General features: G+C 36.4%; 1 protein-coding gene across 3 annotated transcripts in view; it reads right to left on the minus strand.

Moving 5' to 3' along the window:
- SPOP (speckle type BTB/POZ protein) overlaps nt 1-21,939 on the minus strand; it is a 90,014-nt gene that overhangs the window by 16,908 nt on the left and 51,167 nt on the right. For all 3 annotated transcript variants that reach the window (XM_051994779.1, XM_051994780.1, XM_051994781.1), the window contains 8 exons: nt 20,605-20,754; nt 19,933-20,054; nt 15,943-16,094; nt 15,700-15,827; nt 7,812-7,989; nt 4,967-5,022; nt 3,669-3,791; nt 76-218 (listed from right to left, as the gene is read on the minus strand). In XM_051994779.1, coding sequence (XP_051850739.1) covers nt 76-218; nt 3,669-3,791; nt 4,967-5,022; nt 7,812-7,989; nt 15,700-15,827; nt 15,943-16,094; nt 19,933-20,054; nt 20,605-20,682 — 980 coding nt within the window. In that variant the 5' untranslated portion in view covers nt 20,683-20,754. The remainder of the gene's footprint in view (nt 1-75; nt 219-3,668; nt 3,792-4,966; nt 5,023-7,811; nt 7,990-15,699; nt 15,828-15,942; nt 16,095-19,932; nt 20,055-20,604; nt 20,755-21,939) is intronic.

The following is a 21,939-nucleotide window of genomic DNA, read 5'->3' on the forward strand; positions in this document are numbered from 1 at the left end:
CAGCATTCAAAGAGTTTTCTCTCATCAATTTCCCTCCCCTTTACTCCCCAAAAGGCCTTGAAGATTCCAACTCACTAGTTGATGAAATCCACTGCCTGTGTTTTCAGTTGATCTGCACTGTGCAGGTCAGCCAGAATAAGAATCTCTGCTGCATTCTCCACGGACAGGCTACTGCAAAGCGCATCTTCACACATGACCTTTAAACGCTCCAGGGCATACTGTGAGACACAAACACCACCATGGTCAGGGCAGTAATAGCTATGGGCAGAATGATTCTTAAGTTGCTTCCTTGGCAGTACACCCTCCTCCAGACAGACCTCAGACTCCATTAGACAAAGGGATAGAGTTGCACGCACTGATAGACCACAAAAAATACTGGTTCATTTACTCATAGCAAATTGGCACATTTTGAGGGACAATTATATAAATTTTAAACAAAGGCATCCAAGAAAACTTTCAAATATCTCGCATACAATAATAATTAAATAGAAATTCTAATGTCTACCCGCAACAAAATAGCAATTATCATAAAATTCTCTCTTCCCAAAATATATCCTAGTTTCCCCCACCTTATAGGAGTATACTACTATATTTTACTGTTTAGAGTTCAGAAGCAGTTTCACTTTAAAACTTCTGCTACATACTATTTTGGAACTAGAGTGAGGTGAAATATGGTTTTATTCCACCTCTTTCTTGCCTGAAAAAGCAACTTGCTATTTCAAATGGGAAAAAGAACTCTATGGTAGTTCAAGACCTTCTTCTGAATGGTTAAATGGAGTCCCATTCTGTTGGGGTTAAGGAAACATGGGCAAAGCAATAGAGACCTTTCCCCATCCCCCCAATTCTGGTTTCTAAACTCTCTATAGTCTAAGTAAAAGACTAAATATCCTTGAATGTGGACAGCAGAATTACAAAACACAATCTATCTGGATGACTTTGAAACAACAGTATTGTTTAGTTCCTAATGTTAAACTGACTTGATTTAGAGACTTTGTAAAGAAGAAACCAAGCCAGCACAATATAAATGTAATTCAACAGGATTCCCTAGTGGGCTGTTGTGCCATGGAGGCACCTAGGACCTGTCTTTGGAGCTGCAGAATTCTATGGGACAACCTCCCTTCAGGCAATAAAAATGAGGCTAATTGTATTTTTATGAATTTTGGATGAGGAGGGCAAATCTACTGGGCACTCTGATATCCAAGAGCAAAAGAAGATGGGGAAAGGAAAGAAGAGGGAGAGAGAGAGATTTATTGGTTTTCGTGCTCTGTGCATTTGTGCAAGTGGGAAAACAGTTTTTGTAAAAGAAGAATGATACCAGATGACAGCAGTAGGATGAGATTTCTGCATTCTAAAACTGGGACAGCTCTCTACAACTGTAAGAGAAATCTTCCCATTCTTCCTCCATCCATGTATTATAAGGACCTGTACTACGAATAGCTCTAATCCCCAAATGCATAATTAGACAATAGTAGCCATTTTGGTCCTGTGGGAGAGGGACTAAAGTTTTTTTTCCCCTTAATTATGATTCTGAAAAACCTGCCTAATAGCAGTACTTACCCAAGAGATTGAAATTGTCTCTCTTGGGCCTGGCAGACATGATGTGCTTTGTTTTTGGTCTAATTACACATGTTCTCAAGGGACTGGAAAAGCTCTGAAGAAACTGGTTTAGCCTCTTGTGCAAACACTACATAGTTTAGGTCCTTCCATGAATGGTTTCTTTTTCTGCTTTCCTTACATTCACAAGAAAGTTTAAAAGTAATATGCTAGGGCAAATCCCCCAAAGTTGGGACATTCTGAGTAGACCCTGAAAATTCTATTTTGTCAGCTTCTCTTTCAAAAATGGAAGGGAATACTAGGATTCAATTGCTTTAACTGATTTTTTTTTTTTAAATACCAATGAACATGTTGTACTGACAATAGTCTACCTGGGAATAGCTGCAGAAGCTATTCTCCTGTGGAGTTACAATAGGTCAGAGGCAACATGGTTCCCTGGCCAAGTAACCAAAGAAAAACCCAGGGGCACAGAGTTCTAATCTTGGCTCTACCAATGGCATGTTACACAATACTACGTGACTGAAGGGCCCTGCTACTCAGCATATCTCTCTGTAAACTAGGATTGCTGATTATTTGTCTCATGAAATTTGGGGAAAAGTTATCTAATGACTGCAAAATAGCTAAGGATGAAAGACAGTCTTAAGTTTCTAGTGAACAAATATCCATTAGATGACAATGGACACAAATTACCAACTATTGAAAAATCCCAGCAGAAAAATTAAAGGCGGAATATAAGCTCAAACATATTTTAAAGAGTCTTATCTTTAACTTTTACTTGTACTCCTATTATATATTTTCAGTACCCTGAAACCAACCAATGACTAATAAATACTTACTGATTGCTAAGTCATCACCAATTCTTGGCAGAGTAGAAGAAGCAATCAAAGGGAAATCAGGAGATTTGAATTGTAGTCTTAGTTCTGCTAAGCTATATTATCTCAGGTTAATCCCCACCCCCACACTGAGTCCCCAGTTTCTTCATCTGTAAAACAGATGGCAGCCTGCAAATTCCCTTTTAATTCTAATACTTTTATGATTCTGTGATTCTTTGGAAAGCAGGTATCCTCAGGCAGGTAGAATAATGAGGAACCTACATAGCCTTTTCCCCTTCAAAAGATTTTTTTAATTAAATTAAATTTTTTCTTTTGCTTTGTACTCAACAAACATCAAACATTTTCACATACACAGGAAAAACAGAAGAGGATACATAGAAGCCACAAATCTCTATTATATAGAGCTTGTGTGTTTTTAAAAGACTTTAGAAGAAAATATCTTCAGTTTTTTCAAACCAATTCTTATATCAGCATTAAATTATCTTTTATAATGTTCCCACCCATAAGAAGGCCCAAAATTCAATTAAACAAAGTTAACAAACACATCTGATTGAGAAATATAAAATCTCCACCTGTAAACAGAAGTCACAGAGTGATCTCCTCCATCCTCAGGATGTGCCAAAGGAGGTGGAGGGAGACCATGATGATCAGCAGATCCTAGGACAGCTCTGAGCCCTTAGGCTGGAGCCATCTTTTCCCTCTGATGAGTTCTGTAGCATCAGAGCAGGAAGAGAAAATGCTTTCAACAGAAAATCACCTTTCTCCACCAACAAGGTCTATTACTGCAGCTACATGAATCCTCCCAGCACACTTTCCTTAAATTCCTCCAAAAACATAATTATTTTCAAGACAGCAAAACCAAACAAGTAAAGAATGAATCTTTGTTTCTTTACCAGCTGTTCTGCCTGGAATTTTGTTTTCATGAACTATTAGGTGATATTGTAGGAATGGTTCAAGAAGCATGTACTCAGAAACCTTGGATTATTTTACAAATATTTCAAGTGATCACTTAAGAAAATATCCTGAAATGCCAACTAAGAAAACAAAATGAAAAGGGATCATTTTCCATTTCTTCCTACCCTCCACCCCGAGGTTTTTCCTAGATAGTTAATTTCACAACAGGTGACTCATTACATTAAGATGACACAGCTTAGACTGGGAATGACAGGAGAGTAGAAAAAGTATAAGTCATCAAACTCATGCTTCTTTCCTGATAGTGCCTGATAGGGGCCTGCCATGGAAATCAGAATATACCATGAGCCTCTAAAATGCGGACCTTACCTTGTCTGCAGCTGCCAGAAGATCATCAGCCATTTTATCTAGGTTGGGGGCCTTGCCAGTGTAAATGAAGCACATCATTTCCTTAAAAACTTCTGGCTCCACATCATTGATTTCCACCCGGTTCTATGTCCCAAACAGAGAAAAATTTCAACAAAACAATTCATCAGCTACTTTCATTATATTAGATTTCAAAGGGGATTTGCAATTTAAAATATTTACTAAGATTATATAATAGATTAGGAAAAATATGTTATGTCCTATTTGAATTTAATCCTTATTTCCTACTTGTATATCTTAGTACTCTATGAAACATAATGAACAGCAAAACAATCTGTAAAGTGGTACCCAGATAACCTCAAGAAGGACCAGATCTCAATTATTATGTATGGATATGATAACAAATTTTAACATATTTTGATGCTTTAAGAATCTACAATTTAATTCCTTCGCTCTATCCAAGGCATATCACAATTTCCTGAATAACTATGGCCAAAAATAACTTGGTTTTGTCCACCTTCCCAGAAGAAGAGCCTCTCTGAAGTTAGCTTGGTTGATACTTAGAAGACAGGCACAGAGTCTATACCTCGACACATACTCTTTAGCCTTCCCAGTTTCATGGACCTTGTGACTATAGTGGCATAGTCTTGGAAAATAATTGGTCACCATAATGACACATGCAAAGTAAACTGATAGATGAATTTTCATATTAAGGTAACAGAATTAGGAAGGTAAATCTTTTGCATTTCTAAGTTAAATATTAATAGACTGAATTATCTCTGATTTTATATCATCCACATAACAGTTCCCCTCTATTAACAAGGATAATTGAAAGCTGATAACAGGTGACCTGAGATTTAGTAACCTGTTTAAAAAAGATGCTCCATGATGGAAGTGGATATCTTCGACAATGAGAACTTCCAATTCAGTTTCAATTGATCAATGATGGACAGAATCAGCTACACACAGAGAAGGAACACTGGGAAATGAATGTGGACTACTTGCAGTTTTGTTTTTCTTCCCAGGTTATTTTTCCTTTCTCAATCAGATTTTTCTTGTGCAACAAGAGAACTGTACGGATGTGTATACATATATTGGATTTAAGATATACTTTAACATGTTTAACATGTATGAGACTGCCTGCCATCTAAGAAAGGGGATGGAGGGAAGGAAGGGAAAAAACAGAAGTGATTTCAAGGGACAATGTTGCAAAAATTACCTATGCATGTTTTGTCAATAAAAAGCAATAATTTAAAAAAAAAAAAAAAAAAAAGATGCTCCATACCTCATCAGGCACATACCTTTTTGCTCTCTTCCATCTCATGCTCAAACATGGCGCTGAAAACAGGAGAACGGGCTATGGTGAAGTAGAATAGAAACACAGAGTTAACTTATAACTTTTGAGATGTTTTGTCTTATCCAGTGATGATAAAATTTGCAATTTGCTTCCCATTTTACTGCCAAAGAAAAGGATACTAGTAATATCAATCCCAAAAGCTGCCTTGTGTGGAAAGATGGTAAGTATAGTTAGTGCAAAAGACCTGGGTTCCAACAAGCTTGTGATTTGGAGCAACTTATTTAATCTTTCTGAACCTGTTTCTGCCATAAAATGATGGGAATGGAATAGATGATCTTCTATAATGTTATGATTCTATTAACAATCTTTCACTGTAACTTCAAAAATTAAACACTTATTAAGTTCCTAATGCTGGGTACTAGGAAAATAGAAAGTTTATATATGCAAGGTATCTGGTACTCAAGTCTAGAATTTTTTGTGTGCATCCTAGATCCCTTTGGCAGACCACGGATGCCTTCTCAGAGTCATGTTAAGTGCATAAAATACACTATCAGAAGTATTTTTTTTTTAAAAGGTCATGGACACTAAGTTAAGAACCCATTACAATAGAGTAAAATAACTGAAGAACCTGATATTGTTTTTTATTTTAAAAAATCAAAATCAAACATTTATTAAACTCTTACTGTGAGCAAAGCATTATGGTTCTGAAAAATTTTAACATGTTTTGATATGAAATCTGCTCCTACTCCAATGTGTGTCTGGAATCTCTCAAAGGCTTAAAAACTATTTTCTTCACTGCACCTCAGAAAGTGGAAGTGTTGTTCATAGCAAGGGTATAAATAAAGAAGTACAATATCTGGTATTGTCAGTTCTATAGAAGAAACTATTGGTCATGTTTAGAATGAGCAAGCTAAGTATTCAGTCCTTGAGAACAATTTGATTCAATTCTTTAAGCATTTATTTAGTATGTGAGGCAGTGAAATGGATGAAGTGTTAAGGATACAAAAGCAAATCAAAATCTCTGCCATCAAAAGACTTCTAATCTGGAGTAAAAAATATACAACAATTATACAGTTAAGTAAATTTAAGATTCTTTAAGAAGAAAGAGATGTTAACAATGAGAGGAATCAGGAAAGGCTTCTTCAAATAATGGCACCTGAGTTGATCTTTGAAGGAAGTTAGAAAATCTAAGAAGCAGAGGGTGACCCATGTGTATAAAAATAAATATAGTCACAGATTCCTCAAATTAAAGTCATCTTTGATTCTTCTGTTTCCCTCATACCCTATGTCAAGTCTTATTCTAGTATACCTTTTCAATCTCACTCTAATTATCCCCTTTCTCCTTAATCCCACTGTAATCTCTTCATGAAAGTTCTTATTACCTCTTGCTTGGACTGTTGCAACAGATTCCTAAAAGAAATGACTCAGTTCTCTCCCTGTTCCAATTCATCTGATTATAGCCAACATTGGTTGACCATAATTAATCTTTGCAATTCACAAGTTTGATGAGATCACAGCCTTGCTTAAAAACCTTCAATGGCCTACAACGTTGTCTTATAAAGAGAAATCCTAAACTAACAAATTAGTCCAGTCATTCTAGAAAGGAAATTGAAACTAGACTCAAAAAAAGGACTAATATTAGACTCATTCATATCTCAAGGTGATCAAAAGGAATCATATTGTACAAAAATATTTTAGAATAGAAATCTTTGTAGTAGCTACAAACCGGAAACTAAGTGAGGCATAGGGTTGCCCATTTATTGGGAAATGGATAAAGAAGCTATAATATATACAGATAAGGAAATATTATGGTGCCATAAGAAATGATGAAATTGTCTATTTAAGAAGAAACTGGGAAAATCTCTCTGATATGATGTAGAGTGAAGTACACAGAACTAAAAAAAACAAATTCACTGATTCCAATGACATTACAGAAAAAAGCAACTTTGAAAGACTTTAGAACTCTGATTACTACAATCATAAAAGAGTTCAGAGGACTAAAGATAAATCAAGTTGCCCCTCCTCCCCCAACAGAGAGGTGATAAAATTTAAAATCCAGAATGAGACATATTTTCCCCAGTGTGGGAATTTGTTTCCTTGGAAAAGGTGGGTTTATTTTGTTTTTAAATTGTTCAATATGGCAAGGAGTTAGACAGATGATAAATGTTCCTAAAAACAAATACACAAATGAATACAGAATATTTAAAAATCAAAGATCACAGCATTTCAGAGTTGGAATAAACCTTAAGGACTATCCAGTTCAACTATTTTGTATTAAGATGAGAAAAATGAAGTCCACATAGATATCCAGGGACTTGAATAAGATGATAAAGTAAATGGCATAAATTCAACTATTTATCCTTTCCCAAGACAGTATACTTGTCGATCTCTGGGTCTGGCCTTTCTTCATGCTGTTTTTGATGGCCTCCTTTGTCTGGCATGTTGTATTGCTACCTACTTGCCCTTTCAAGGTTCAGCTCACATGACAAGGCTTTTCTGATCACTCTGCTTTGCTTGCAACCAACAGACATAGGATCTCTTTTCCTGTGAATTCTTGAGGCACTATATTTACTCATCTCCTCCATTTTCCCACTCTGCTGTGTCTGTCTATGTCTTGTTTTCCACCCCTACCATCTCACACCCTCCCATCCTTTATCAGCACTAAGGTTCTTGAAGGAGAATCTATAACTTATTTCATCTCTATATTACCTCAGGGCTTAGCACAGTTCCTTACACATAGCAGATATTAAATAAATGGTTCTTGAAGTGAATTCCAAAAGTTGAAAGGTTATTTGGCCACTCAAGATCTTACCTTGTAACTAAAACTCACCCCTGGAATCAATACCAACCTGCTAAGATAGCTTTGTGAGCTTGGAACTCTTGGCCAGCAACACACAAGCAGCAATCTGTGAAGCGGGAATTTTCCCAGAGTCCTCCCAACTCATCTGCCAACCGGCACTCAGGGACTTTCACCATATTCATGGTATTCTGGCCAGAAATGTTGACTGAATCTTGCACCACACTCACCTGTGAAAGGCAGGAAATGTATATCAAAGCTTTTTCCTATCAGACATTTTTCTTTTTGGAGAAAGGGGTGATATAAAGGTCTTGCCAATTACTTCCCCCAAGCTTTTGTACTGCAATTAAATGATAATATGGACTAGCTGTAGGCTTCTGAAATCAACTCTACCCCGCTTTCCTTTTTGAATCAAATAATTTCAAAAACATATTTAACTTCTTTTTCCTCTCTTGGAATCAGGCCTTCTCCCTCTGTTTCCTAACCTAAATTGTTCATACTGCCCAGAAAGTTACTCTTAGCCAAGACTCATTGGCTTCATAAGTACTACCTTGAAGTACTGCCAAGAATCCATGGGGGGATTGGGGAGAGGAAGGGAGAAGGAAAGGAAAGGGGAGAGAGGTAGATATGACAGAAAAAAAAAGTAAAAATAAAAACAATAGTACCCACCTTATTCAACTTAAGCAAAACATCAGGTACAAAGAGCTCCTAAAAAGACTACTTTTTGAATCTGCCACCTTGCCAGAATTGAGCCTGATTTCTTAAACCCAAAGGAATAATGCCCAAAAGCTATGCTATTTAACTCAGAATTTAGAATGAGGAAAATAAAATGTGCCATCTTCCACATATGAAGCTGACATTACAGACTCATAATCTGTAGGGCAAGTGCTTTGAAGCTTTTTTTTTTTTTCATTAAAGGTACAGAAATATATTATGATAAGGTTATTATCACTCGCTTGCCTAGTACCCCATGGTACCCAAATGGTACACCAATGCAAGATGGCTGACTGGAATACATGAAAGCAACCAGCTCATAGTAAAATCAAAATTAGGAGTATAGCCTCAATAGTATGTCTTAAATAGTTAAGCTAACTGGACTCAGATAATAAAACAAAGATATTTTCTCCAAAGTGAGTCAAAGAAATTTTGGCAAATCGCTTAAGCATAAAAGAAATAGGACCACCTGTCACCACTTGCTTAAAAACAAGTTAGTTCTATCTTCTGCAAGAAACTTTCCCCTTTCCTTAATGCTAATGTTTTTGTTATGTTGATTATTCCCATTAATTCATGCCATAGTTTGTGTGCACACAATGGACTGAAAACTGTCTCTCTCAAAATACTGAAAACTCCTTGAGGGCAGGAACTATCTTATCTTTCTTTGTCTCCCCAGCACTTAGCCCAGTGCCTGGTACATAGTAGGTACTTAATAAATGGCAGTTGACTGACTAGACACTAAGGCTTTGCAGTTATATTCTCTGTTGACAGCCAGCCTTCAACTTTACCTCCTATACCATCAGGTAATAAGTGCAATCATCACCATTTAAAAAGATGAGAAAAATAGACACTATGAGGTGAAGCCACTTGCTAAAAGTGGTCTCTGAATAGGTGAAAACAGAATTTGAAGTCTAATTTCTAGTTCCCCATTTTTTTCTTTTTGATAAGAGCAATATAGGAAAGACAGTTCAGGGATACCCCAATACCCAACTTGCTTCTTAAAATCAAGATTTAAGTCATCCACTGAATGCTGATATAAACCCAGAGGCAAAATTAATGCTTCATTCAATTCACCCTGAGTCTCTTCTGTGCAGGAGAGGGATATTTACTGTCATGTCTGGAAATTTATTCATTTGTTTTAAACTAGCCATTATGGTCTTGGGCAGTGAGGCAGCCAAGTTGATAAATTATGGATGTGCTTAGCAGCACATTAATCAGAAAAGATTATAGCATTATTTTGATAGCCAGGGGCAGAGTTAAATCCACCCCAAGGAGACTTCCCTCTTGACCTGTGCATAATAACAACAATTCTTGTCCTTTGACATTAAATGACACAAAGTCTGTTTCCAGTTAAAGCACTGAAACACTGATGACCACAGAATAGATTTGAAAAAATCAATTACACCAAATTTCCACAGAAAGAAAGGTAGAACCCTTGTGGGACTGAGGACAAAGAGATTGAAGATCTGACATAGGATTAGCAGTTTACATTAAATCAGATTGACAGCAACTCATAGTCATTAACACTTGATAGCATTTAAAGATTGGGTGAAATGAACTGGGAAAGTCACCACTGAATCCCACGCAACCAAACATAGTCAAAACTGATATGTAGTTTTGCCACCTGGACTGGATTTATTCTGTAAATATTTAAAAGGCTATAACCCCTTGGGGCTCTCAGATTTGGAGCATTTTCCCACCATTAAATATGCTTATATAACAAATAAATTTTAAATGATATTTAACAAGTGAGTCTTCAGAGTAAACTTTTAATTTTAAAAATCATTTTTTTTTTTTTTTTTGCAAATGATACTGTTGAGGGATGAGGATACCCTAACAGCGATGGGAGTCTCCAATGTTGCACGTTTTGGGAAAGAATTCTCAGTCCCAGTCTAGAAGTGAGGTTTTTGGCAAAAAGGGTTTATTTTCACTAAGAAACCCTTTCTCTCAGTGGACCTCTTCCTGATAAGATTGGGGTACAGAGTTTTTATTTTATATAGCCTTCTATGACTTGGGGGCTAGTGAATAATTAGGGGTTAATTTCCAAATCAATAAGGGAGGTGAGTGTTTCCCAGACCAAAGTGATTCCCAGATCAATTGGAGGTGGGAATTTCCCATGGTAATTTTCCCAGATTCAGGGTTTTTCTAATCCAGTTTCACCCCCCACCCCAAAGATCAGGGGGATACAGTTCTATTACATCAATACTTTTTTTCAAAAGGCAAAGATTTTTTCCAATGCCTATAAAACTGACTATAGTGATTCATTCAGAACTACAACTGTAAATCTACACAAATGATATTCCTTTCTTATAAATGGCTACATGAAAATGTCTCATCACTCACCTAAATTTAAAGTTGTAAGAGTTTCTTTTTTAAAATATATTCCTGTTTCTAAACAAAATCAGTTTTCACTAAAGAGCACAGAGTCTGCCACATTGAAATTTTTTTCTCGAGGTACAGAAATTTACAAAGTTAAGCAGCAAAGTTAAATTTTGTTTGACATTTGTGTGTTTAAATGCAATCTAGAGAAATAAAAATGAGCAAAACCTCCTTATTTCAAATTTGACCTGAAAATCTTGGGCTAAGAAGGGTTAACGTTATATTTAAAACCAGAAGGAATGTTTTTAAAAAGTTTAAAAGCCCCTGGAAATAGAATGATGGTCATTTCAACCTTAATCACAATACTGCAAAGTGGGTACTAAAACATCCTATTTCCCAGAAGGTGGAAAATATGTATCTTCATTGATAACAGCCACTTGTTTTCAACATTAAAAAGCTCAATATTAAAAAAGACATTGGTCAACACAAGCAAAAATTTTTTATTCAGGAACCAAATCATGTTCTTATCTTAATTTCCTAAGGTTCAAAATGTATGAAAACTAACTAGGGGGATACCTATAAAAATATAATTGAAGTAAACTGAGATCTTTTGGGGATTCCGAATCCCCTTCTGGGGAGGCTCCAGCCCCTAGAAAAAACAAACCTTTCTCAGACAACACCCAGTTAAGTGATCTCATTCAATTGGAGATGACTCTGGGACCACTCCCAGTAGCTCAAACTCCTAAAATAAGTGATCTCTTTTCAATTAGAGATTTAAGTCCTGGGCATTGACAACATTGAAGGAATCTTATTCAATTTTGAATTGAAGCTCTAAGCCTCAGAAGGCTAATAAAAGACAACTATGAAGCCCGAATCTTTGCAGAAGTCCAAAACAAGAATTTGCTTTGCCAAGGAAGCTCTCTTCTTGGCAAGGCTGCCTTCCAGGACTTTTGCCCAGTGTGAAGATATTCTCTTCTCAGTGTTAACCTTTATGATTTCCCTAACAGGACCTTTTTACCCAGTAAGAAGTCTGTCTTCCTAGCAAAGCTGGCTTCTCAGGGTCAAATTCCTAATAAGGAGTTTTGCCTGCTAAGAAAGCTTCCTTCTTAGTGAACGATAAATCCCTTTTGCCATACAGATTTTCAGGTTTGCAAACTCTTTCACATTAAACCCAGCTTGCAGACCAGAGGGGATTCCCCACCCCAATTCTCACACCTCTTCACTCCATTAATACCTCATCATTTGTACCTCATCAAAATGAATAGAATGACTATCACTGTTAAGTAAGAAACAATTAATACAATTAATAAAAAAGAAGCTTTGGAGCTGGGAAGGAACCTACTACAACTGATAAAATACAACCAGGAATAGAATATTCAAGACTACCACAATGGAAATGAAAGAACAAAAGCAACCAAAAAATCAAAATCTATGAAATTATAATGACCAAGGCTCCCCTCCAAACAAAAGTTATGAGAAGGAACTGTCCCCTGGCTTCTTCACAGCAGTGATAGAACTATGGGTCTGAAACACAAGATGTAAAGTTATATTTTATTAGTTTTGCTCAACTTTTTTTAGTCTTCACTATGGGAAATGTAAATGTTATAAAAACAAACAAAAAAATTTTTAATTAAAAAAATAAAAATTCAAACCAAATTATGTCCTTATTTTCCTCCCTTATTTTTCTAAAGTCAATTGCCATTAACGTTGTCTCTCCTCTCAAATGTAGTATTCACCTGCATTGTCTTCCATGGAATAAAATTTTATTGTTTTAAGGGAAATTCAATTAACAAGTGAAAAAACTGAGACTATGAGCTCTAATTGGAGCTCTATTACAGATTTCTGGTGTGATGCTAAGCAAACTAACTTCTCCAGACACTAGTTTTCTCAATCATAAAACAAGATGAACTGAACTCTCAAGATTCTTGCAAAAAGTGACTCTTAGAATGCTGTGTGCTATAATTAAACGGACCAAGTTAAATGAGGGAAAAGCTTACTCCTCAGAGTTACTACACATCACCAAAAGAGGATTTCGTGCTAGCTATATTTACATGCAAAGACAATACATGTGCTTTAAGATTTTATGATTTATCTAAACTTTTATTAAAATAAAGCCACTACAAACATCCCAAAAAGTACAAACAAAAATGATCAATTTTCTCAAATCTTTCACTTTGAGATTTCTCTGGTGGATTCTAGAGATGTGACAAAGTCACCATAAAAGCAACTGCATTATATCATTAAACCAATAGTCTATAAACCAGAGACAAGAACAAAGCTGTAAATTAGGAATAAATATTCAGTGTGAATTTACATGAGTATATCTATCAAGAGCTACTAAATATAAATTAAATATGAATATGAATAAATATTACATATGTAAATAAAAATTCCATGTAAGATAGGAAGCAGCAATGATCAAGGAGTTGGAATTTAAATGCAAAGATGTGTTCAAGACCATAAAAAGGTATTACAAACTTGGATAAAAGGGATTCAGAGTTAGAAGGTCATCTAGTCCATATCTTCTCATTGTACAGATGAAAGGAACTTACAGACTTTTTTAAAAACACACACATTCATTCCCTTTCTCTTTCTCTCTCTCTCTGTAACAGTCTTGCAATGATGAATGTTATAAAGTCCATAGAGAGCTTTGGAACAGGAAACAAGCCTCACTGGGCACAAGTCCAAAAAGCAAGAAACAGAGCTCTGCACCTGTGGCCAAGTAAGAAGTGTGAGAGGAACATATGGCACACCTGGTTTGATGGGAAGAAACTGATGGCGTCAGCAGAATCCAGCAGACGCTTCCCAGCTCAACATCTTCCAACTCCCAAAGTGTAATCTCGCCTCCCTCCCAAGTTAGCAAGGCAAAGCTAAACTTAACCACAAGACTTCTCCTCCTGAGGGAATCTCATATGGAAAAGTGAGGGCAAAGAGGATTGGAGAACAGCCATGGACTCAACAGCAGAAAAATAGGCAGCCACGTGAGGACCTAAGCAAACTGCTTCCAAATCAAGACTGTCAACACAAGGCAGACTGAAACAGCTGGAATGGGTTGACGGGAAAAAATGGGAAGAAGCTGAATCTACGAATGGGGAGAGAAACTGTTGCTATTCCACTGTGAAATTCTGGAATGTTGCAATAAAGACTGTGGCATTGTCTAAAAATACCAATAAAAAAATTTGGAGTTGATACTTAAAGAGAATTGTTTCTCTTCCTTCAGAAAATAGACTTCCATGACTTGCTTTTGTTTCAAATAGGTATTAAGCTTTTTACCATTTCTAGTTGCTTTTGAAATAAAAAGCTCCAAGATAGGTAAAGACTTCTTAGCATAGTTTCTCTGGATTAGATTGCACAATCACACAAATTGAAAACTTGGGCAGGGCTTTTTTAAAAATAGTGTCTAACCTCACATTAAACTCACATTAAACATTAAAACGGTTCCCCCACTTCCTCCTTCTGGCCTACTGCGTGTGATCTGTACACAATTGGACCTACTTGAAATTCAACTTTCAAAAATCTTCAGACACAGAACAACTTCCACATTATCCATAGTTAGGCATCCCCTTTTCTCACTGGACTGTTTCTATTTTGCCCCAACAATAAAAGAAAGAGAAAATAGCAATCACATAAAACCCCATTTTATATAAGCAGTATGTTGTTAAAAAACATTTCCTCCCCCAAAAAAGGTTTACACTGGACATCAAATTTTCCATGGAGGCACAGGAAAAGCTGTGACATAGAAAACAAAACAGGTACTGACACACTGATCTCTGCTGCTCACATAGATCCCTAGGGGCGAGAATCCTTCCCTGTTGACCAAATGAGAGCATTAACTCAATAATAATAAAAATAACAACTAACATTTACAGTATTTATTCTCAAGACAGATGTTATTTCCCATTTTACAGATGATAGAGGTTAAAGTGACCTGTTCAGGGTCATACAGTTAGATTTGAACTCAGGCTTTCTGACTCCCGAGTTAGTTCTCTATACACTGTGCCACCAGCTGCCTCTAACTCAAGACTAAATCTTATCATTATACAGTTCTCAAATAGTTGGAAAACTGCATATAGGCTGTCATCATCAAGGTGTTGGCACAAGATTGGTACTGCTCAGAAAGTGATTCTCAGACCATGTGATGGGCAACAGCAAAATACTGAGTCCCTTCCTAACATTCTGCTAATGGATGACAGCTGGCATCCTTTAGGACAGGTTATGTAGGAACCTAGAGCATCCCTTCTATCAATACTGTTTTTCACCTTCCCACCTTAAGATGTTCCTAAATAGAATAAACTATAAGCACTCAGATCCTGATTAGAGGCCTGGGGCAAAAAAAGAGTAGTTACTGCAACTGATCTGATGTATGTTTATATGTTGTATTGTGTTATGTTCACAAACATGCATACCTACCCCAAAAATATTGCTTTCACATTTCTAGCAACAAATGAGGGTGTATTGCAAAAGAATGCCTAAAAAGGCCTTCAATGGAAAAGTCCCAGGATCCTGAGGTAAATAGTCCTTACCAAGAAAGTCCCTGCTTTTAAATCTTTTAAGAACAGGCTTTTAGATCCAGAACTTTGAAAATCAGGAAAGTCAGTCTTTAGTTAATCCCATAAATCAGAGTTTATGAGATCATAGGGCTACAGTATAATTTAGAGATCATCTAATCCAATGTCCTCATTTTATAGATGGGCAAACAATGGCCCAGAGAGGTGAAGTGACTTGCCAAGGTCACACAGGTTGTAACTAGCAGAAGGTGAAATCTGAACCCAGATCCTCTCATTCCAAATGTAATTTGTGCATGGCATTACCCTTTGAGGTTTCCCCCATTTTTTCTTCTCCCAAGTATAATACAAGTGGATTCTCCAGCATTCCAGCCAACTCCACAGCACTCTTGGTGGACTTACCTCACAAAAGAGGGTGAGTTTATCATCAGGAAGGAGACCATTGGCCTCATCCAACAGAAAATCTCTACGGATGAACTTCTTGAATCCCCAGTCCTTGCCCTGTACAAATCGATAGGCTCTCTGGCTCTCTACAAAAAGATATCAATAAGGCGATTGAAGAAAACAATCTGAAGTCACATCTGCACAGCAGAGGGAGTCACCATGGGCCAAAGCAGTGAGACAAGCCAAGAAGAGGACACTTACCCATTGCCTTTGTTTCTTCCCCTTTGGCATTCAGGATGGAGAATTTGAACTTTGCCCTGACTTCACTCTTTGGACAGCTGACCAATAACAGGTATAGTGACAAGTAATCTTTGCTTTCTTCATCTAGCCCTTTTGGATTTACCCGCAAACACCTACCCAGGACAAGATAGGAATGAAGTTAAAAGTGGCTGTGTTCTCAGAGTCTTATCTCAAGCAGTAACATGGAACATTCTCTTGAGGATCATAGCTCAGCTATTCATTTATTAATAAAATAAAAAGGAGGCACTTTAGATTGATCTAATTATCACTTAGAATTTGAATTTTTCCTTTTCTTTTTTCTATAATCTTCTAAATCACCCTTTTTCTCCTCATTTTTTAAACTAACTATCCTAGTTTTGTTTTAGTTTAGTCAACCTTTTTATATCCAAATCCTCAATCCTTGGAAGAGCTACTAGTTAACTACTGGTATATAACCTCAGCTAGTGAATGAAAGTCCTGGCTTTGGAGTTTTTTTTTTTGTTTTGTTTTTTTTTTAAATGTTTGTATCTGATGCCCTAATTCTCTGGCTAAAACCTTGAGTTTTCCTTTTTTTTTTTTTTTTTTTTTAATTTTTTTTTTAATTTCTATTTAATAATTACTTTATATTGACAGAATCCATGCGAGGGTAAATTTTTTTTTTTTTAACAACATTATCCTTTGCACTCGTTTCTGTTCCAATTTTTTTCCCCTCCCTCCCTCCACCCCCTCCCCTAGATGGCAAGCAGTCCTTTATATGTTGGATATGTTGCAGTATATCCTAGATACAATATATGTTTGCAGAACCGAACAGTTCTCTTGTTGCATAGGGAGAATTGGATTCAGAAGGTATAAATAACCCGGGAAGAAAAACAAAAATGCAGATAGTTCACATTCATTTCCCAGTGTTCTTTCTTTGGGTGTAGCTGCTTTTGTCCGTCATTTATCAATTGAAACTCAGTTAGGTCTCTTTGTCAAAGAAATCCACTTCCATCAAAATATGTCCTCATACAATATCGTTGTCGAAGTGTATAATGATCTCCTGGTTCTGCTCATTTCACTTAGCATCAGTTCATGTAAGTCTCGCCAGTCCTCTCTGTATTCATCCTGCTGGTCATTTCTTACAGAACAATAATATTCCATAACATTCATATACCACAATTTACCCAGCCATTCTCCAATTGATGGGCATCCATTCATTTTCCAGTTTCTAGCCACTACAAATAGGGCTGCTACAAACATTTTGGCACATACAGGTCCCTTTCCCTTCTTTAGTATTTCTTTGGGATATAAGCCCAATAGAAACACTGCTGGATCAAAGGGTATGCACAATTTGATAATTTTTTGGCTGGCTTTGGAGTCTTAAACAAAATGACCAAACCAAACCAAAAAACACTCAGTTGAGTTTTTAATGCAAAAATCACTAATTCTTCTATTTTACAATCTTCCCCCCCCAATGAGTATTTCAATCTTTTCCTCTCTTCTCTTAAAAAACTCCATCTTCATTTCACCAGCAGCAGCACCAACACTACAATTCTTAGAAAATGACAGCCTATTTTACTGAGAAGACTGAAACCAACTGACTGTTGGCTCCTCAGGTTCCTTTCTCTATTCCTCAAACATTGTCAGCATCATCTCTCTCTCTTTTGTTCTCTTCCTTCTCTCTGGCCACAAATGGGATATATCCCTAATTCTTACCTAGGCTCCAAGCCTAACCCTATGCCTCAATTCTAATCCTTTCCACCTTTCCCCCATAGTCATCTCCTCTCTCATGTGTCTCCAATTTTTTCCAAAGGTAGTTTTTCTCATTTGTCCAAATATGTTCAGGTCTCTTTAATTTTTAAAAACACCATGACATCTTCCCTTGACCCTTCCAAATCCCCTTTCATTGGTAAAACTTCTTTTAAAAGTTATCTATATCTGATACTTCTACTTTCTTCACAATCACTTTTCTTAATTCCCTGTAATTAGACTTCTGAAGTCTTCTGAAGTTCAGAAGTCTAGAACACATCAATTCTAATAAAATTGTTATAAGATCATCAATGATGACCTAATCATTAAATCCAATGGTCTTTCCCCAGTCATCCTTAGCACTCTCTTCAGCTTCTAACACTAACAACACCATCTCTCTTCTACTGGATATTTTCTTCTCCTATAACTTCAAAGAAGTGGCAATTCGTCTATTTTGCAGAACTATCTATAAACGATTTCTTCCTCACAATGACGATATTAAGCTTTCCTTCTCTTTTCTTACAAACTACTGTATTCCCCAGTGACTTTTCTGCTGTCACCTGCTTCTCCTCCCTAATTTCTCCTTTGCTGACATCTCTTACCTCTCATTACCGCCAAATATAGGTGTTTCTCTACCTCAATCTTACATACTTCTCATGGCTTAACTATCACTTCTATACAGATGATTCTGAATACTCTTTCTCTCTCTTCTTAATTTCTTTTTTGAACTATAAAACGTCTATTGCATATCTAACTGCTCCATCTTACCTTGAATTCTGGTCCTCCTCAGCTAATCTCTTTGTTGGTGCCTATTTATAACCTGGAAGTCATCATAGACTCTTCCCTCACTACATTACTTCTCAGATATAATTTGGTATAAGGTGCCATTCCACTCCTCTACAACATTCACATCTGTCCCCTCCTCCTTTTTCCCAACACCAACACCCTAGCTTTACTACCCTCTTAATTCATCTTTCAGATCACTGCCAGGATCTTTCTTATGTAGAGAGTTGGTTATGTCAATCCTCACCTCAAAGCTCTTCAGTCACTTTTCTGGTTCAAGGCCACAACCTGGTACCATGCTCCCTTTTCAGCCTTATCTCTCATTGCCTTCTATGGAAGGCTCAAGTCAAAACGAACAATTTTCCTTACTCTAAGTATTCACACTCTGCCTTCCTGCCTTTGCTAAAGCTGTTGCTTGTGCCTGAAATCCCATCCCATCCCTTTTCCTGTGAAAATAACCAATATTTAAAGCCCATTTTTAATACTCTTTAATATCTCTTCCAGGAAGTCTTTTTTGATTTCTCTAGCAAATCTGACCCTTTTAGGTTCACTTCATCTTTTAGCTAATACATTTATGTAATATCATATGTTACAGGTATTTTTGTTTATTGGTTTCTTGCTTTGCCCCGAGCCTTTCTCCCAACTTTGCACCTATGTTTTATCTAAACATTTGTCCCAAAGTCTGGCACAGTGCTCTGCACACAGCAAGAGCTTAATAAAATTCGTGTTTGGGTTTTTTGTTTTGGGGTTTTTTGGTAGGGCTGGGCAAAGGATAGTAAAAATCCCATTTTTAAGGAACTTTATCAAATGTATAATGATTTGAACGAAATTTACCAAATCTGATCGTGAAGAATTTTTTTTTTAAAGTATGGGTTATTTAAAGTTTTGCTTTTTTTTTTTTTTTAACAGAATTTTTTTAAGAAGAAGGGGTGGGGAAACAAAGACAAATTTATGACATTTCTTCTGGAAATGATTTTATAGATGTAGTTTCTAATTGTACTTACAAAGACAGCCAATGATATAAATCCGTAGATGAATTAATGAAAGCTTATATGGAGAGTTATCTACTTAAGAGGTTCTATCTAAAGTATAAATGTCACAAGTTGAATACATAGCACATAGATTCAGATGCTGCTCCTGCCACATTCAATCTACAAACCATATGTATCCTCTTCTAGGCCATACCAGAGTTATGGCACCTCTTCTTGGCCAGGAGCCTAACACTATGCCTTTCTTCACTGAGAGTATATGCTACCAAAATCATTTGCACATACTTTGCCAAAACATGCATTTGAACAAAATGCCAAGGATCAAACATTTCTCTAAGCATTTGATATAGTCCCATGCACACAGTAGGTACCCAATAAAGATTTTTAAAAGATTGCATTCTCCTATATTTGTATACCGAACAAGATGGAAACACTTCTAAGTTTCATTGTGCTGAATGAATGCGCTCCTTACCATTTTAGTTTATCATTGGCTCCCGATGAAAAAGTTGAACTTTTAATGACCTCACCCATTTCTTCTCGACAGAAGCTAAAGTTATTGATGGTCCACATGTAGGAGAATTTCACTACCTTGATCTACAGACAGAAAGTCAGAAAGAAACTCAGTGAAGAACAGTCAAGCAAAAGAAGCACAAAGAAACTCAGTTCTTTCCTCTTTTCCCCCGCTTACTACCAATTTCAATTGGTGAACAAGGGAAGGTGAGTAGGGAATGAGTAGACTCAACATGGAGAGAACAAATGGTCACTTTCACAAATTCTTTTAATAATGCCTGAAAAATACTTATTTGAAAGTGAAAAAAAAAAATTCAGGCAAAAGAATGAAGTAAATGAAGTATCCATTAATCAAAGAGTCTTTGCCTTTTCTCCAAACAATTTGTGCTACTTTATGATTTTGGAAACAAGTTTAGAACATTCAGACAGGTTCTGCTATATGACCCAATGTTCTAGAAGACTGAAAAGACCAGGACTGCAGGCATATTTTTCCTATTCTAGATTGACATCTCCTGGTATCCCTCTCTTGAAAGACTTAAAAGTGTTAACTTTTAACACTCAGGATAAGGAAAGAATTTCATACTTTTGACTTCCAAAAATCCTGTAAAATCAACATATTAAAAAATTAGCTTACCTGTGTGTAGCACCAGCTCTCAGCTACAGGGCCACTCGACATTTCTGCCGGAGGAGGAGGACTCGGGACCCTTGACATCGCCAGTTTGAAGGTTAAACGCAATTTCCCAAGTTTAGAAGAAAAAAAACACCTTTCTATTTAGTCTTCACCCTGTCAATCCCAAAGAACAATAGGACTTCGGTTAAAACTCCAGAGACACTAATTAGTAACTGTTTTATTTGCCTGAGAGCTGTAAAATTATTTTTGAAATAAACTTTGGACCCTCTCCCACTAACCCTTAGCATACAATACTATATATGCTAGAGATACAAAAGGAACATTAAACAGACTCATCCATCTAATTAATTTACACCAATTAAAAAAAGGTATCTTTTAAAAAGGTGAGAACAAATGTTTTTACACTAAGAAGTTAATGAGATACTAAATATTGATCCTCAAAAGTGCTAACTATTGTAGGAAGTATATGGATACTATATACCCATTTCCATCTGAGGTTAAATATCTAATGAGGCTAAATATCACTTCAGGGTTTCATTTTCTGTTTGATTTTTCTAAGCACATAATAAAAAACTGTTGGAATAGTTTTGCTGGTCAAATGCCACTGAAGTAAAAAGATAAGTTTGTTAATATAGGCTTGAGCACTTTGGAGGGCTGGCTGCTAGTAATGAGAATTGGTGGCACAGAAATAGAAAGCAAGGAAAAGCAAACAAAAGAGAGAAGAATGGAAGAATGATCATCCTGAAGAAAATTTGTGCTTAACTGAAATTCTCCTACCATAGAATTATAGTTTTAGATTTGAAAGGACCCCAAAGGTCAATGAATCCAGCACTCTAATTTTATAGAAAAAATCTGGATCTTGCTACCTATACTAGCTACTATCTCTCTTTTCCCACATTGCTTAGGAAGCACCATGGCTTTCACCAAATATTCTAGATACACCGGAGGCTCAGAGAAAGTAGTAGTTGGTGATGGGCTAAATCTCAACTTTATTTTCTGGTCTCCTCATCAAAGACTATTCCTAAAAAGAAATGAGAGCAAATGTTAAGAAGGTCAACTTGAAAATAAATTTACAAAGAAAGGGTTAAAATGCTTGGTTTGACTATCTGATGCTCTTTACAAGATAGCATCTTTATTAGTCCATATGGCAAGGACAGAGATGGATAACTTTACACTGAAATGAATGAGCCTCAGAGACAAGAATTTTTTAGCTGCAGTATGCCTTTGAGGCTGCTGAAGATAAGACTTTTCTCATAAGTGAATGAAGGAAAAGCATTCAGTTGGTGGTAGAAATAGAGTTACATAAAATATCACATTATCACTAATATTTGAAACTAA

The sequence above is a fragment of the Antechinus flavipes genome, chromosome 4, assembly GCF_016432865.1.
Source record: "Antechinus flavipes isolate AdamAnt ecotype Samford, QLD, Australia chromosome 4, AdamAnt_v2, whole genome shotgun sequence".
Lineage (NCBI taxonomy): Eukaryota > Metazoa > Chordata > Mammalia > Dasyuromorphia > Dasyuridae > Antechinus > Antechinus flavipes.